The 17,606-nt window shown below is 39.1% G+C and overlaps 1 protein-coding gene across 6 annotated transcripts in view; it reads right to left on the bottom strand.

Moving 5' to 3' along the window:
- SORCS2 (sortilin related VPS10 domain containing receptor 2) overlaps window positions 1-17,606 on the bottom strand; it is a 1,263,434-nt gene that overhangs the window by 31,430 nt on the left and 1,214,398 nt on the right. For all 6 annotated transcript variants that reach the window (XM_033949940.1, XM_033949949.1, XM_033949957.1 and 3 more), the window contains exons 22-24: window positions 13,546-13,658; window positions 9,719-9,844; window positions 6,416-6,515 (exon numbers count right to left, since the gene is read on the bottom strand). In XM_033949940.1, coding sequence (XP_033805831.1) covers window positions 6,416-6,515; window positions 9,719-9,844; window positions 13,546-13,658 — 339 coding nt within the window. The remainder of the gene's footprint in view (window positions 1-6,415; window positions 6,516-9,718; window positions 9,845-13,545; window positions 13,659-17,606) is intronic.

The raw sequence follows: 17,606 nt of genomic DNA, 5'->3' as shown, positions 1-17,606 counted from the left end.
GCATTCTGTCCAGTGCGGATAGTGACTGAAGGTATTTGGTAAGCCTTTTTAAATAGTAATACATTAATTGGCGTAGTCGGCAGGATTTCTCTAAAGAAAACCTGAGCGCTCTTGTGATACAGGAATGTTCAGGAAGAGAGAGAAATCCTCAAAAGAACCTATAGAGGTGCCCAGCTGGACCGAGGCACCGTATAATTTAATAGCACAAGAACTAGTCAATAATCATGGATTAGCAGAGTCATGGGAAAAGGTTCTGGAAAGGGCAGAACCACTTGATCTTGTACAAGTTTAAAAAATTGCCCCGAAAAATCGGGTGATGCAGTTTAGAAAAAATTGCCCCGATAAATCGGGTGATGTTGTTTAGAGAAATAAAAATGCCCCGATGGATCGGGTGATGTGGTTGCTCTGGGTTCTGGGAAGTGCAGAACCAATTGTTCTTGTACAAGTTTAGAAAAAAAAAAAAAAAGTTGCCCCGATGGATCGGGTGATGTAGTTTAGAGAAATAATAGTTGCCCCGATTAATCAGGTGATGTGGTTGCTCTGGGTTCTGGGAAGTGCAGAATCAATTGTTCTTGTACAAGGTTTGGAAATATGCCCCGATGAATAGGGTGATGTAGTTTAGAAAGATGCCCCGATTTATCGGGTGATGTAGTTGGCTCGAAGGAGCTGGGTATTAGCAGTTCATATTGCTGCCACAAAATATAAGAGGGGGCGCGGTCGAGTAAATAGGATGTTGAAGTAAAAGTTCCTTTGTTTGAAAGAGCAAACTACAAAGGGAGGGATTTTCACCCCCACCTTTTTCCTCCTTCGGCGGGCTTTTTGAGTTACCAGACAGAGGGGAGGGGGAAGTGGGAGGAAGCAGGAAAGAAAGAAAAAGAAAAAATAGAGAGAGACAGCATGGGGTCTGTCTGCAATTCTACGAATGTTGCAAAAACAGGGATCGATATTTAAAATATGCTTAAATATTAACAAATTATGGATTTAAATGTAGGAATTTGTAATGAAATTAATAATGTAAGCAAGGAACCAAAGGGTTTATGGATAAAACTTTACCAAGTCTTATGCTATTTGGAGTTCTGATCAGCCGATATAAGGTACTTGAAGTTAATTGAAAGTTGTTTTGCTGTTCAGGAAACAAAGAAAGTTTATTTAAGTTTGAAAGAGTTTCTGCAAGGTAGATCTATGCTGTTAAGAACAATGGAGGTAATTAAGGAACTGTTTGCCTGATATAGTCTGAATTTTTTTTTCTTCAGCACTGTTAGCAGGCTAGCCGCGAACTTTTCAGCAGTTCGATTGATACACAGACAAATTGTCTGAAATAAGGTTTCCGGTTTGTTTGGGGAACGTACCGAAACAAAATAAAAACCTGTGGACTCAATTTTGGAGATGCAGGATAAAGGAAAGAAGTCAGACTCTAAATTCAGCTTGAGGTACAGATAGAGCAAGATAGTAAATTACATGAGTTTGACATATTGACATACAAACTAAGAAAGGGCAGTTGGATTTATTAATGAAATAAATCCAACAAAAATACAAGGACCGGCAACGTCGGTAAAATTTTTAGGAATTCAGTGGAATAGAGGATATTAGGGAAATCACAGAGAAAGCAAAACGAAAAATATTAGATTTTCCCACTCCAAAGAATATAACTAGTAAAAAATATGAGTTTATGTGGGGAGAAGAACAGCAGGTTGCTTTTGAAAATGCTAAACAAGCCATACAGACCACTGTAGATTTGTGGCCCATGAGAGAGCTGGAAATCATAAAGCCAGTATATGCTCATGAATCCCCAGTGAAATGGGGAGTGAGATATTTTTTTTCTGACTCCTGGTCGGTCGCTAATGGTCTTGCTACATGGTTAATGGGGTGGAAGTCCCATAATTGGTTAACTGTGGGGTAAAGAATTGTGGCAAGACATAGAAAAAATTGTACAGGAGACAATAGTGTCAGTATTTCATGTAGATGCACATATGCCTGTTGATTCAATGGAACGATTGTTTAATTCCCAAGCAGATGCCGCAGCTACCATTTCTGTAACAACTACTAATGAAATTCCTAAGGTGGAAGAATGGTTGGAAGGTACAGCCATTTAGACACATCAGAAAAGTGGACATCTTGGAGAAAAAGCTACTTACAGGTGGGCTCAGGAACGAGGGATTCCTTTGATCTAACATGTGATCAGAAAATGTCCGGTGTGTCAACATATCAAGAACGGGAAGTACCACATAAGGTAATGGGGCACATGGGCACGGGGCGATTTGCCAGCCCAGATTTGGCAAATGGGTTTCATATGACCGTTACCCGAAAGTCATAAATGTAAATATATGTGTACTGCTGTAGATTATTACTAGCATTTCCTTGTGCTTCTGCGTCACAATGGAACACTCTAAGGACTTTAGACATGATTATTCAGTATTATGGTATGCCCTTACAAATACAAACTGATAATGGATCACATTTTATGGGAGGGCAGATAAAAGAATATGCTAAGGAAAATAATATTGAATGGGTATATCACATACCCTATTATCCCCAGGCAGCGGGATTAATTGAAGATGAATGGACTTTTGAAAGAGGCCCTTAAAAAAAAAAAAAAAAAAAAAAACTAACTACAGATGACAAATATGGGCAGTGGAGGGATAATGTAACCCCCAACTTGACGATTGGGAAACTGTCCATAGCCAAAATCTGGATTAGCAATCCTAAAGGACCTCCGGAACCAGCGGAGGTGATTGCAATCGGGAAAGATAAGGCTCTCCTTGTAATGAAACCGGGAGTGGAAAAATGGGAATATGTCCCTCAGGAGAAATGTTATTTGAGAGAGTAATAATGTTTTCTGAAACTTGCAGATATGCGTGTGCCTTGGAATCCTTGGAATATGGTATGGGGTAAGAGGCGCTGCCCCCGGGCGACGTATTACAATTAAAGAAGGGGTCGTTACGTCATGGAGATGGAAGCATTCTTCAATGAATCGGAAGCAAGATAACTTCACTTGCAGCGCTAACTCCAGATGTATCATTGCAAATGTGACAACAAGAGACAGATTAAAAGCAATGAACACACTAGAAATGAGCAGATATAGAGGACCGTGTTTAATACAATGTAATGATACTCATGTGTAAATATGTAGTGTTACCCCTCATACTAGGGGAACCTCAGAAGCAATTTTTCTGGGCACCAAAATTTAATTTTAACATTTTGTGACTCCACATTGCAAGGGCAAATTTGTAAATTACAATCAATAATATATGATGTGTGTGAATGGACTATATTATTGAAATAGCACCACGCGTAATATGTGTGGTGACTAATGAGCCAATAATACCAAAAAATGATAGTACCCTTTGCAGGATGCTTACACAATATGTCAACACTTCTTTGGCAGAATCAAACTTATGTTTGAACACCTGATATAGGATTTAGAACAAATGTATTCTGGGAGAACAACTTTTCCGTCCCAAATTGGGATTTAAAGTTGGGAAAGTTAAAAGCTATAATACTAGGATAAATCAGTCCATAAGGAATTTGAACAAAAGCATCACTAGATTAGTAATTATACTAACCATAATAGTACTTGTTCTGTCCTTGTGGAATTGTTATGTGGTTTATGGACTATGCTGTAAACCAACTCGGACCACGATGGTATCCTATGGCAATATCACTCAATAAGGACCGAATGTGACACGTATGTGAAACGGATGTTATGAAAGAATTATTAATATTGAGTGACACTGCCTAGGATCCATGATAGCTGTTACAGGGAAAACACAGGTACTATGAAAACACATACTGATTGATGATCACAAAAGCACATCAGCCCAACATGAACGAGCAAGGACTTTTCAGCACCTATTGAGCAGGTCCTCAGGCAGGCTAACACATAACATTCCACAAGCATTCAGTTAACTCAATCCACAAGCATTCAGTTAGCTTAATCCATAAGAGGGGGGATGTGTAGTCAGATTGGTATTAACACATACTAATTGGTAAACATCCACAAGGAAGGGATGGGAAATTAGCTCATGAGGCAAACACATACTAATTAGTAAACATCCTCCACTAGGAAGGGGATGGGAAATTAGCTCATGAGGCAAACTAGGAGTATATTGATTGGTAAACATCACCCCGGCATTCAGCTAGCTCAATCCACAAGGATAGGGGGATAAATACTGCTTCCCCTAGAAAGAAAAAAAACCTGTAAGAGAGGACATTTCCACTACTGACAAGCTGTGTGATGATATTTTGTGAGTAAGCCTCCTGATCGTATGGAAGGTGACAGAATAATGATGTAATAACCGGTAACGTATTAATTCAAACTCTGTACTTAATCAATGATTATGGCTAGAAATATTGTATATATGTAATAAAATGGCTAGAAATATTGTATATAGGTAATAAAACTTAATATGTATACTATTTTGATTTCCTGGCATTCTGTCCAGTGCGGATAGTGACTGAAGGTATTTGGTAAGCCTTTTTAAATAGTAATACAATAATGACATGATCCATTTTATGAGGACTAGTCAACCTAGCTAGTAATTTCCCTGTTGTATTGCCCCAGAATGAGAAATTACATTGTTGGATAAAAAGAGATCTGTCAACTCTCAGTTGCAGAATAACATTTATTTCACTCGTCACTGCCTTTATATCTTCTAAGATCTAGGGCATTTGATGGTTGATATGAGTCACTCTCAGAGTTTTTCACTCATTAGTTAACTTCAGCAGTTCACCTTAACATTCTTTCTTGGTAATAGCAGTGTTGCCAAAGATATGGCCTTAAATAACCACCTTGGCAACATTCCAAAGTGTGGCCTACATAAGAAGTGTTATTTATATCCATGTAATCCTGCCATTTTTGTTTTAAGTAAGTGTGAAATTCTTCATCTTGATACAGGCTAGGTGACATTTGCCATAAACTAGAGCTCTTGAGTTGAATAAAGTATAGGACAATCTTTGCCAATGCATGATCAGACACTACAGGAACTCCTATGTCAGCTTTTACCAATTTGGAAAATAAGGTATCTGAAATTAAAAGATAGTCTACTCTTATATAAATATTGTGTGGGTGGGAATAGAAAGTGTAGTCTAATGTATCCGGAAGTATCAATTAGTCCTAAATCTTTCATCAAAAAATGTACTCCCTTGTTTATGAAGGATTTTGAAGGTGATCTGGGAGGCTTACAATCTAACAAAGGCTTAGAGGTAATATTAAAGTTGCTTCCCACTATAACCTGATGACTCAAGAAGCCTGATATCCTAGTCAGTAATAATTTGAAAAAATGATGATCATATCTTTTGGGTCTATACACATTTCCCAGCAGAATATTATGTTCCCATAGCTCTCCCACTGTGATATGGAACCTGCCCTCTACATCCTGGATTTGTATTTGTACATGAAAAGGTAGCCATTTATGTATTAATATAGCCACTCCTCTCTGTCTATATGTAAAGGCAGAGTATCCTAGTTGACCAACCCAATCCTGTTTCAAATTAGTATGTTCAATGGCAATTAGATGCATTTCCTGAATGAAAGTTATATCTGTTCCTTCTTTTTTCAAATGAGAGAGATCTTTTCCCCCTTTTTATGGGTGAGTGTATTCTATCAACATTCAAAGTTTAAATTGTTAAATTTGCCAATGCCCACTAATATCTGGGCGTTAACACCTGTAATTTGAAGCAACCAGTTACACAGGGCAGGAGCCTTCCAGCTGAATTCCGCCCACTTAATGCCCTGGAATACTTGCACATCCTATGATAAAATGGAGAACATTAGTCCCCTACCAAGCACATTGAAACAAAAGCAATGGTACCATAGTACCAAATTGTAACTTGTTAATTGTATATTTTGTAACCTGTTCTGAGCTCTTTGGGGAGAATGGGATAGAAAACAAATCAAATAAATAAATAAATTCTCCACATATATACTGCTCTTTCCAACCAAGCTGGCCCTGATAACCTTGCGCATAACTTGGAGGAACGCTCGCGCTTCACCCATGACCCTCCCATTTCTGCACCTCCTTTTTGGACTCACACTTAAATTTGCACACGCACATATTCATTAAATACAATTAGCACCAATAATCACTTGTGAAGATCCCAATTATTGGCGCTACTTGGCTGGTTAATTAAATTCCGTGTGCAAATTGGGTACATGTTCAAATTGGTGCATACAATTTTTAGCGCTTTATGTAGAATTCAAGGGTAAATGTCAGGTGCATAGATGTAAAAGAAAAGGCTCTCACCACATGAAATCGAGGCATCTGCTCATAGAACTGCCCCCATAATCTTTTAACAATGACAAGTCTGAAGCAGTTAAAGAGTTAATTGACTTAGCCACTAAGATGAAAATGAGCAAAGAGAGGATGGCTGTCTAATATTTTATAACAGAAATACATAAACTAATAATTGTTTTTACCGTATTCAGAGTCAGACAATGTCACTAACACTGAAAATCCTCCTCTCAGAAAGAAGCTGATGTTGTGTGCATTCAAAGCTTGCTTTATAGCTGATATTCTCTGAAATATAAAAGGATCTAGAGTTAAACGTTTGTTGCTGCTTGTGGTTGGATATGTAATAAATTGAAATAAAACTTACATTTTTGACATACTTATAATTATACTTTCAGTGTAAAAAGGCGTCTAATTATTACAATAAGTTATCAATGGCCCCCAAATCTTTTTAAAAGTATTATAATTCCCTTTTTGTATGGCAATTACTCTTTCCATTTTGTATATATGGCACAATGAATTCCACTAGAAGGTGTAGTTTAATCTAGTATAATTTTTCCAATTTTTAGTGATATGTTGAATGGCGACTCCAGTTATTATTAATAAAAGTTTATTATTATTTGATGAAATTTGACTTTTTAATCTCATTGACGTTCCAAATAGAATAAAGATTTATAAAAAAAATATTTAAAATAGTATTCCCATTGAGACGAATAGGACCAATGATAGTCTGCATATAGGTTACTCCTTATGATCAGCTCTAAGGTTTTAACCACAGACACTTGAGATCCTCTGTCTCGCTGAAGGGAATTTTCACTGTTATCACTCTTAAACAAAAGAATGTTAATATTAGGTGTTTTAATGATAATTAACTATACATGCTATAGGAAAGATAAACATCTGAGCTACACTAATCAACTATAGTAGATAGAAACAACCAAGATAATCTATTTTTCTATACATGCTTTGATGAGAAACTTAGCGCTATGGTCTAGTTTGTGAGTTTATCTGAGATCATTTAGGCTTGGTCTTTTCATGGAGCTGGATTTGTAAAGATGAAGGTTTTTATGGCCAGACCTCTCTTGGTAATCCAAGCCAACCTGTTACAGTGCCAACACAAGACTGAACAGAATAACTTGCTACCTCTATTACCATAAATTATAGTAGTGGATCTGAGTAACAGAGATCTTACTTATTGCAATTATTAAAAAACAACAACAAAAAAACCCCAACATTTAAACAGCAGAAATAAAGTCTGTTAAACAAAGCAAGAACAGATCAAATTGTAAACTGACAGAGTGAACTCAAGAATCATGTAACCAGAAAAAGCACTGAAAAATTTGGTCCCAAATTAAGTTAACTTAAATTACAATTAGTACATGATATTTCTTCCATAGCAGAAAAGCTTTGCTGCTCCAGATAATCCTGAAGAAGAACAGGGTTTTCAAAAGATTCTGTACAGTTGTTCAGAGTTATCTTTATAGTTGCAGGAACAAAATAGTCTGTATTTGGCTCTGATGTATATATATATATATTTATTTGAAAATAAATGTAGTCTCATGGCCAGGAACTGCTTTCTTCACTGAATTCTATTTTTGTGCAGATCTGCCACAATCAATATGGAGTGACCTTCAAATTTCAAAAGAGATTTATCCTTGGCTGCTTGAATTATTTGAACAACATGTTGGTATTTGAGTAGCTTTGCTATTATGGGACGAGGACAAGTACAGCCTTGAATAAGGTAGGATGACCTGCATGCTTTTTCCAGCTTGAGCAGCAGTGAGTATTCAATTTGCAGAAGTTTCAACTACCAGTTAGTCAAGAAGTCAAACATACTTGGGCCCTCACATTTTTTGGTAGGCTCAACATTTCAATGTTGCTCCTTCTAGTCCCCTAATTCACATTCTAGAGTGTGGATTTATGGATTGCAACTGAACATTGTGAGCATTCAAATGATTTTCCGCTTGTTCAATCCACATGGTATGCATGGATAATTGTTGTTTGATAGCTAAAACATTCTTTTATCTCTGACAACACTACTTTATTTTCTTTAATTAATCTTTTACCTGCAACAGTTCTTGCAAGAACATGCTTAAGGATATGTCAAGGAGATAGAGGTTCCTGCTTAGAATGCTTCACTTCTTAGCTATAAAGAGCTGGATCTTGTTTATTTTGTTTTGAGGAAGCCCCGCTTTATCAAATTCACAATAAAAATAAAACTCTGATCCAATGACACAGGAACAATTGATAGAGGTGTGCAGAGCGAGGGATGTAAGCTGCCATCTTGTTCAGTGTTCATGAGTAACCCCTGCAGATTTTTATATCAAGAGCAAACACGTGCACTTTCATTTCTAAAATATTAATATTACTTTTAAAATCATTGACAAGCACTTGAAACCAGAACTGGAATTTGACACCATAAGCATTCGTTCACAGTTATCCAAGGACTTTTTCCTGTCCCCTCACAACTCACCAAGCTTAGATATTGGAGTCCCACAATTATGAATCCTAAATCTGGATATTACGTGTTTCTCTGTTCCATGATGACTGGGACTTCCTCACCAAGAGCTGTGAATGCTGCCTCAATACCCCAAAACCCTACTGGTCCAGGGAGAAGAAGCCTGATGTGAAAGTTGAACCCAGGTGCTCCATACTGAGCCACCAGGCTGACCCAGGTGACCTTTTAGGTCATATCTTTACCAGTTGGTCTTTATTCCTCATTCCCTTTCAATTACCCCTACATTCAGATGTCATCAGCATATTAAAGTTAGCATTTCACATGCATCCCTGTCATATGTGGCCCTTTCCCCCCCTCCAATAAAGCATGTACTAAGTTCAATGAGGTTGATCAGAGCAATCTAACCAGGTTGCAGAAGCTCTGTCCAGGCCAAGTGATGATATTCAGCATCAATTAACTTGTGAGTGCTGTCGAATATCAGTTTTGACCACTGCAACACTCTCTGCTTAGCGTCAGGATAGTCCGGGGGGGTGAAGTCGTAGTGGACCCTGACGTTATCCAGGTACTGCAAGATCCTAAAGTTATCCAGGTACTGCAGATACTCAATGCCGGGGCACTCCTAGTTATGCCCAGTTAGTTATATGTTATGGCATTGAATATTGGTGGTACCCGGATAATTTTTGGGCAATGTAGAGCAGTGATTCCCAACCCTGTCCTGGAGGAACACCAGGCCAATCGGGTTTTCAGGCTAGCCCTAATGAATATGCATGAGAGAGATTTGCATATGATGGAAGTGATAGGCATGCAAATTTGCTTCATGCATATTCATTAGGGCTAGCCTGAAAACCCGATTGGCCTGGTGTTCCTCCAGGACAGGGTTGGGAACCACTGATGTAGAAGACTTGAATATTCAGTGGTCCATGACTGTGGGCACTTTTAAAAACACTGACCACTATGGGCTAAATATTGTTGAGGAATACTTTTGCTAGAATATGTTAGATCTCTTGTAATAATAAAAGCATAGGCACTTTACCTTGTCACTAGCTATACTTCTCTTCCTTTTTGGTTTATTTGTTGGTGGAATCACATACAAATCAGCCGTTGTGGGCAAGCCTGGTTTCACCACCGTTAAAAGTGTTTCTTCAGGAATATTAGTTTCCTGTAATGGCAAAAGTAATAAAATAACATAAAATAAAATGGTTCACTTCTTTTATAAAAGTTCAGCAATCATGGGGGCCAATATTCAGTTAGTTAGGCTGACTCCTGCAGTCAGTGCTGAGCTTGAATATTCAATGCCAGGCTGTATCCAGTGACTGGCATTAAATATATGGTACATTTTTAGGCACTATAAACATAGCTGGCTAGCCCTTTCTTTTACTATGATGCAATAGAGCAGGGGTGTCAAAGTCGGTCCTCGAGGGCCGGAATCCAGTCGGGTTTTCAGGATTTCCCCAATGAATCTGCATTGAAAGCAGTGCATGCACATAGATCTCATGCAGATTCATTGGGGAAATCCTGAAAACCCGACTGGATTCTGGCCCTCGAGGACCGACTTTGACACCTGTGCAATAGAGGTTTCTACCGTGGCTCAGAGCGCTAAATGCTCCAATGATGCTTCGATGCTCATAGAATTCCTGAGTGTTGGAGTAGTGTCAGAGCATTTAGTGGTGTTGGTTACGGACAATCCCCCCCGAATTTCTGGCATAATGGTGGGGCCGTTGTATAATCCAGTGCCAGTTAAATAAGGTTCATTATGTGGTACGGGAGCTACGGGGCGGAACCAAACTTATCACATAAATTTCCTAAAGCCTTGGAAAAACCGCCAGGCTTTGACCTCCCAAGTGTAGCCCCCTGAGGAAGACCTAGAACCCCAGTTAGAGGACCTAAGACGTGAGGAGAGGATGGTTGTCAATCCCAATTTTCTGTCTGAGCAGGCGCAAGGGATTATGGCCCTGGTTCAAGAGTATGAGGACATGTTGTCACCTGTGCCAGGGTGTACCCTTTTAATTCAGCATGAAATCCAGATTGTCCCAGGGCAGATGGTACAGGTGTGGCCCTATAAACTGTCAGAGGGGCAAAAACTGATGGTACAGGAGTTAGTAGAAGAGATATTGCACTTAGAGGTGATTGAAGAATCACTTAGCCTATGGTATAGCCCCTTTGTTATTGTACCCAAAGCGGATGGCACACCAAGATTTTGTATTGACTTTAGGAAAGTTCATGACATATCTGTATTTAATGCTTTCCCTATGCCATGGATGGAGGAATTATTAGTTCAGTTGGGAACTGTCAAATATCTCTCCACGTTGGATCTGATGAAGGAGTATTGGCAGATTCTTTTGACTCCAAAGTCCTGCCCGTAGACAGCTTTCCATACCCCCCAGGGCCTGTACCAGTTTAGGAGAATGCCATTTGGCCTTCATGGGGTGGTGGCTTTGTGCTTAATGAATGAGGTACTATGGGAGCAACAAGACCATGCAGCAGCTTACATGGATGATGTGGTCATATTCTCGAATAATTGGCCTGACCACCTCAACCATCTATGCTGGGTGTTGTAGGCTCTGTGTGAGGCAGCGCTATCCATAAACCTCAAAAAGTGTGCAATAGGACAGCGGGAAGTAAAATACTTGGATTACATTGTGGGGAATGGGACCATTCGTCTGGTAGTGAAAAAAGTACAGGCGGTAAGGGATTTTCCCATCCCTGAGGCTAAAAAAAACTAAGAGCCTTTTTGAGTCTCATAGATTGCTACAGAAGATTTATCCCTAACTTTTCCATAAGAGCTGCCCCCCTCACAAAGTTGCTGTGGAAAAAACATCCGGATAGGATACAGTGGGAATCTGCGGGACAAGTAGCCCTGCAAGACCACTGGAATAGCCTATGTAACAATCCTGTGCTGGCAGGGGTTGACTTTCAGAAACCATTCATCCTGCAGACTGACACTTCCAGTACTGGATTGGGGGCAATTTTATCCCAAGAGCATGAGGATCTTGAACACCCAGTACTCTATATGAGTAATAAGCAGTGATATGCAGTGGTTGAGCTAGAATGCTTAGCTGTAAAATGGGTTATGGAAAACCTAAATCATTATTTGGTGGGGCGAGAATTTACTCTTGTTACGGATCAAGCAGCCTTAAAATGGTTGGATTCCATGAGAAATAATAACACCCGTTTAACCCGTTGGTACCTTGCTCTACAGTGTTATAAGTTTAGGGTAATCCATCACCCAGGGAAATTGCACACTAATGTTGATGCCTTGTCCGGAACGGGAGAGTGGCCCAAGTTAGAAGGGTGCCCTAGGGGTAGAACAGCTAGTGATCCCATTGAGGATTATACCCAGGGCTAGGACTTCTGGAAGGGGGGGATATGTAACAGGGACCCTGCTCTGCACCCCCCCCCCCCCGACACAGAAATGCAGGATGCAGATCAAGATCTGGGGTATTTTAGTCCTACCCCTGTGTCTATCCCCAAAGTCAGAGCAGTGCAGCCTAGAAAGGGTAAACAGACTTGTGCCACACTTTTAAGTCTGACACTTTAAGGAGAGACAGGAAAATGCCTTGGCTAAAAACTAACAATTCTCCGGTGCCTTCACCTGAGCTGAACAAGGAGGAGGGGCGTAAAACATTAAAGCCCTTTTCCTCCAGCAGAGTTCAGGGAAAGGGGGAGGAGATGTGGGAGATTACAGACGCTGAAAGCAGCTGGGAGAGAGAGAGTGCTTGATTTCTTTGAAGGTGTGAATAAACATGTGGATAAAGGTGAACCGGTTGATGTAGTGTATCTAGAGTTTCAGAAAGCGTTTGATAAAGTTCCTCATGAGAGACTCCTGAGGAAATTAAAGAGTCATGGGATAGGTGGCAAAGTTCAGTTGTGAATTAGGAATTGGTTAATGGATAGAAAACAGAGGGTAGGGATAGTTATTTTTTTTCAATGGAGGAGAGTAAACAGTGGAGAGCTGCAGGGGTCTGTACTGAGACTGATGCTATTTAACTTATTTATAAATGATTCAGAAATTGGAATGATGAGTGAGGTGATTAAATCTGCAGATGACACGAAACTGTACAAAGTTGTTAAAACGCATGCAGATTGTGAAAAATTGCAGGCAGACCTTAGGAAATTGGAAGACTGGGCGTCCAAGTAGCAGATGAAATTTAATGTGGAGAAATGCAAAGTGATGCACATTGGTAAGAATAACCCGAATCACAGTTACCGGATGCTAGGGTCCACCTTGGGGGTGTAGCGCCCAAGAAAAGAATCTGGATGTCATAGTAGACAATATGATGAAACCTTCCGCCCAATGTGCAGCGGCAATCCAAAGAGCAAACAGGATGCTAGGAATTATTAAAATAGGGATGGTTAACAAGACTAAGAATGTTATAATGCCCCTGTATTGCTTCATGGTGCAACTTTATCTGGAGCACTGCGTTCAATTCAGGTCTCCTTATCACAAGAAAGATGTAGTGTCGTTTAGTAAAACCATACGTATATTAGGTTTCGTTTCTTACTCAAGACAACAGATGGGCAAATTGAATATATTTTAAGTGTGTTCCTAGACTTGCATAATGAAGTGATTAACCTACTTAAACATAGCCTGGTTCAATCACACAGAATTGGGAATTAATGACGGGAATGATGAAGATGGAAAGAATGGAGATGTTTTGGGATGTTCTCTGCTATACCTGAATGAATTAACTTTTTCCTTTTTAAAATATTTCAACTTAAATCTTGCATACAGTGGACTTTGTTTCAAATAATTTCAGCATGTGGTCTATGCCCCATGTTTTTGTGAATCCATCAGTTTGCTTCTTTCTCACATGTTTAAAAAAAATAAATTTGATATTCTATGTAAAGAAAGGAGCACACCTTTGCAAGAAGTCGTGTAACAATCAAACCTATGTCTTCCCTCCATTCTGGAACATTGGGATTGTACATATCCAGGTGCGTTGTAAATTTTAGTGAAAGAACTTGAAACTGATCTGCAACCATAAAAAAAGTTTAAAAACGTATTAATAACTACTACCCCAGAAACTGTGTAATATTTATTATAATGCATTACTAGTATCAATATAACACCCATTCATTTACATTTCATTCAGTGACATTAGTATTTGTTTAATGCACAAAATGTTCATATACTAAACAAATTTACTTCTGGAAGGCCACTGTTGTGACCCCAGAATCACTACATGGTCTGGTCTGTAAGTAGGCAGTGGCATAGTAAGGGGGGGGGGAGGGGGCGGTCCGCCCCGAGCGCCATCTTGTTAGGAGCGTCGGCATCCATCCTCCACTCCTCCCACTCCTTCCCCACCCCCCCTACTACCGCATGTGCTCGCTTCTTCCCCCGTACCTCTTTAACATTCGTGGCACGAGCAGCAACACCAACCTGCTGCTCACGACAGCGTTGACTCTTTCTATAATATCACTTCCTGGACCAGCGGCTAGGAAGTGACATCAGAGGAAGAGGCAACGCTGGCACGAGCAACAGTTGAAGTTGCTGCTCACGCCACGAACGTTACAGAGGTATGGGGAAGGGAATGGGTACGTGCATGGCAGGAGGGGGCAGGAAAGGAGCGGGTGGGGTTGGCTAAGAAGAGGGCGGGGGCGCCTCTCACTCTTGCCACGCCACTGTAAGCAGGCACTGAGAGACAGTCATAATTAGAAAGAAAATTTGCAAATTTAGCAGCCTATGATTGAATATTAATTTGACTGACGTTTTGAGACCAATTAATTACTGAGAAACAAGATCTATAGATGGAATCTCTTTGTAGATGTGGAGCCTTGAGAGTTAACTATCTGCCTGCTTGTTAGATCCTAACAGCCATGGGCCTGATATTTATTATATGTTATATGTGTTATATAACATATGATATTATATGTTATATAACATGTGATATATACATTTTTTAATAAATAATATTAAAACATTTATTCATTACCTATCAAAACATTTCTAGACAAGTAACAGAAAAACATTCACAATTTAAAAAAAAAAACCAAATATACCATCAAAAAGACAAAATGTCTCCACCGCTAAAACTGTTGCCCTCCCTTATATCCTTCCTACTCTCACTCCCATTATGTAGCAAATATCACCCTGCAAAGCTAACATTCTCCCCAAAATGCTTTCACAAGCAAAAACATTTTTACCTTCTTGTCTTATATCTTCTTTAACTGTATGAAGAACTTGCCTTGTGTTTAACCTCCCATTTGTTTATCCCAGCAGACTCTGCCACCCATCTAGTCCCCGTCTTAAATCTGCAATTGGTCCCTCGGCTATAGGATAAGCTTTATTCTAGAAAAGCATAAGCATCATATCTATTTTATTTGATTGTTTTAATATATGCTGATTAGGTGTTTCATAAGTATTATGCTATTTAAATTTCAGTGCTGTTAAATATATATATTTTTGAAACTGTTTCATGGTAGTTCTTTTTTTAATATTCTTTATTCATTTTTAAAAACTTACAATAAGTGTAATAGCATATATAATATTTTAAACTCATATACAACACTTAATATTCTGTTAAAATCCATATCAGAATTTATCTCCCCCCCTCCCCTTCCCCCTAATCAATAACAATCTTTAAATTCAAACAACAACAACAACAAAACAACATATAATAATCCCCATTCCTTTATACCCTACTTTAATAATCAGACCAAAATACCCTTCCCCCTCCACCTACCTTGGACATGCATATTTAAGGTTCTATTATTAAGTTACAATCTGCTGATTTTGAGTTTACCTCATTCATTGTATTTGTTTATATTTGGTGTTTTTTTTTCTATTGTTATGCTGTTAATTTATATTCAACTATACTTGCTGTACCCTGCCTTGGGTAAATCTCTTCATAAAGGCAGTTAATAAATCCAAAATTAATAACTAATCTGATTTTCTCTGGGATAGGCATGTGAGATCTCTCAGAAAAAGAAAGAGATAATGGTTACTGCGGCTGGGCAGTCTAGATGGGCCATTTGGCCTTTATCTGCCGTCATGTTTCTATGTTAATTCTATGCTGAAGGTCCTACCATTGAGAAGATAAGAGATATATTACCAAAGTGTCAAAGTCAACTGTTTTGCCACATTATATGCACACTCTTCCATATTTAAAAGCACATATCTGGACAACAACACCTGCTACCTGGTAAGTGCTGCTGGCCAGGTATGTTCAGCACTAGCCATTAGTGCTGTTGAAAATCAATACTGAGAACAAAAAGTGCTGTTGTGGTATTGGGAGGTCCTGGTGATTATCTAGCTCAGGGGTAGGGGAACTCCGGTTCTCGAGAACTGTATTCCAGTCAGGTTTTCAGGATTTCCCCAATGAGTATGCATGAGATCTATTTGCATGCACTGCTTTCAATGCATATTCATTGGGGAAATCCTGAAAACCTGACTGGAATACGGCTCTCGAGGACTGGAGCTCCCTATCCATGATCTAGCTAATGACGATACAATGTCATTATTCATATATTTCAGGACAGCAAAAATGCTGTCCTATGTTATCTATTGAAGATGAGCAAAGAAAGAACTCCTTGCCTTGGAATATCAACAGTACAACAGAAAAGCAAGGGAGGCATCCCTTCAGCCAATAAAACAGCCTTTATTCAAATAAATGGTCCCAACAAGGATCCTAGTTTTGGCATGCAAAACAGCACCTTCTGAGGGGGGATACTAAATAAACATATAAAACACAAATAAAAAACTTATAAAGTATGAGTTAACATTCGTAATAAAATTCTGAAGCATACAATGAATAAATGATGGGCTTTATGAGAAGAGAGCTCATAAAGCCCATTGTTAGTATATGTATTGTACACAATGAATGGCATGCACATGTTAATTAAAACAATGAATAAAGACATAATCATCAAAGAAACATGAGGACAGCAATGAAACATAGAATGAACAATGTTTATAAGACATGCAATGATGTGAGGCTACTGAAGTGCTGGAACAACTAACCACTCTTCTATTAAACTGTGCTAGCAGTTTCTAGCGCGGGGAGCTGCGCTGAATGGCCCATGCTGCTCCCGACGCTCATAAAGTTCTTTGCCTTTCTGTTGTACTGTTGATATTCCAAGGAAAGAAGTTCTTTCTTTGTTCATCTTCAATTGTTTCTTTACATCTAGATCTTGGCAGGATGGTGGGGTCACTGTGAGCTTTTTATTAGCCCTTTCTAAAATTAAACTTCCCCCTTCCAATTTCTCCTACCCTAAGATTCTTTTGCTACATTTTTCTACCCCTTCAACTGTTTATTTTCTTTGTATTTCTTACCTACATTGACCATCACTTTGTGGGACTCCTTAGCCGCTACATTTTAATGTCCTAATATGTTATTTCTTTGTGTCTCTAACACATGTGTTGATGATCCCACTCAGCTGATAGATTTGTGTTTTCTCAGTCTTTTTTCAAATCTTGGACTTCAACAATTTTTCTTTTTCACTCAGACTGTAGGCTATACTTTAGATTTAATTCTCACTTTCAAGGACAGTCGTCCTCAGCCCCCCCTCTTTTTCTTGTACTCCTCTTGGATTAACCATATCCTAATTTTTTAATTTTTTTTTTTTTTTTGGGGGGGAGGGCAATGCCTCCTATCTCTGCTCAAGCTCTTACCTCCATTGTTTCCTCTCACAGTGTAGGTCATATTGATTCCTCCTCTCTATAATTTCTTGCCCTACTGTTCCCTTTAATTTGTCCTAACATGACACTATCTAATCAGGATGACAACTGGATCAGCATTCATCAAAAGGTATTTGATGACATTGCCTGGAAGCAGATGGTCAAGATTCATCTTTGCCACACTCATCCCTGGTATCACTGGGATCTTCATTTGCTTAAACTTCAAGTTAAGCAGGTGAAAAGACGTTGGTGCCTTACTAAATCTCCAGACATTCTTGCACACTGTAAACCACTATGGCGCTTA

Source organism: Geotrypetes seraphini, chromosome 1, assembly GCF_902459505.1.
Source record: "Geotrypetes seraphini chromosome 1, aGeoSer1.1, whole genome shotgun sequence".
In the NCBI taxonomy this organism is placed as follows: Eukaryota; Metazoa; Chordata; class Amphibia; order Gymnophiona; family Dermophiidae; genus Geotrypetes; species Geotrypetes seraphini.
Note: the sequence above shows the minus strand (reverse complement) of the source record. Positions and strands in the feature narration are given on the sequence as shown.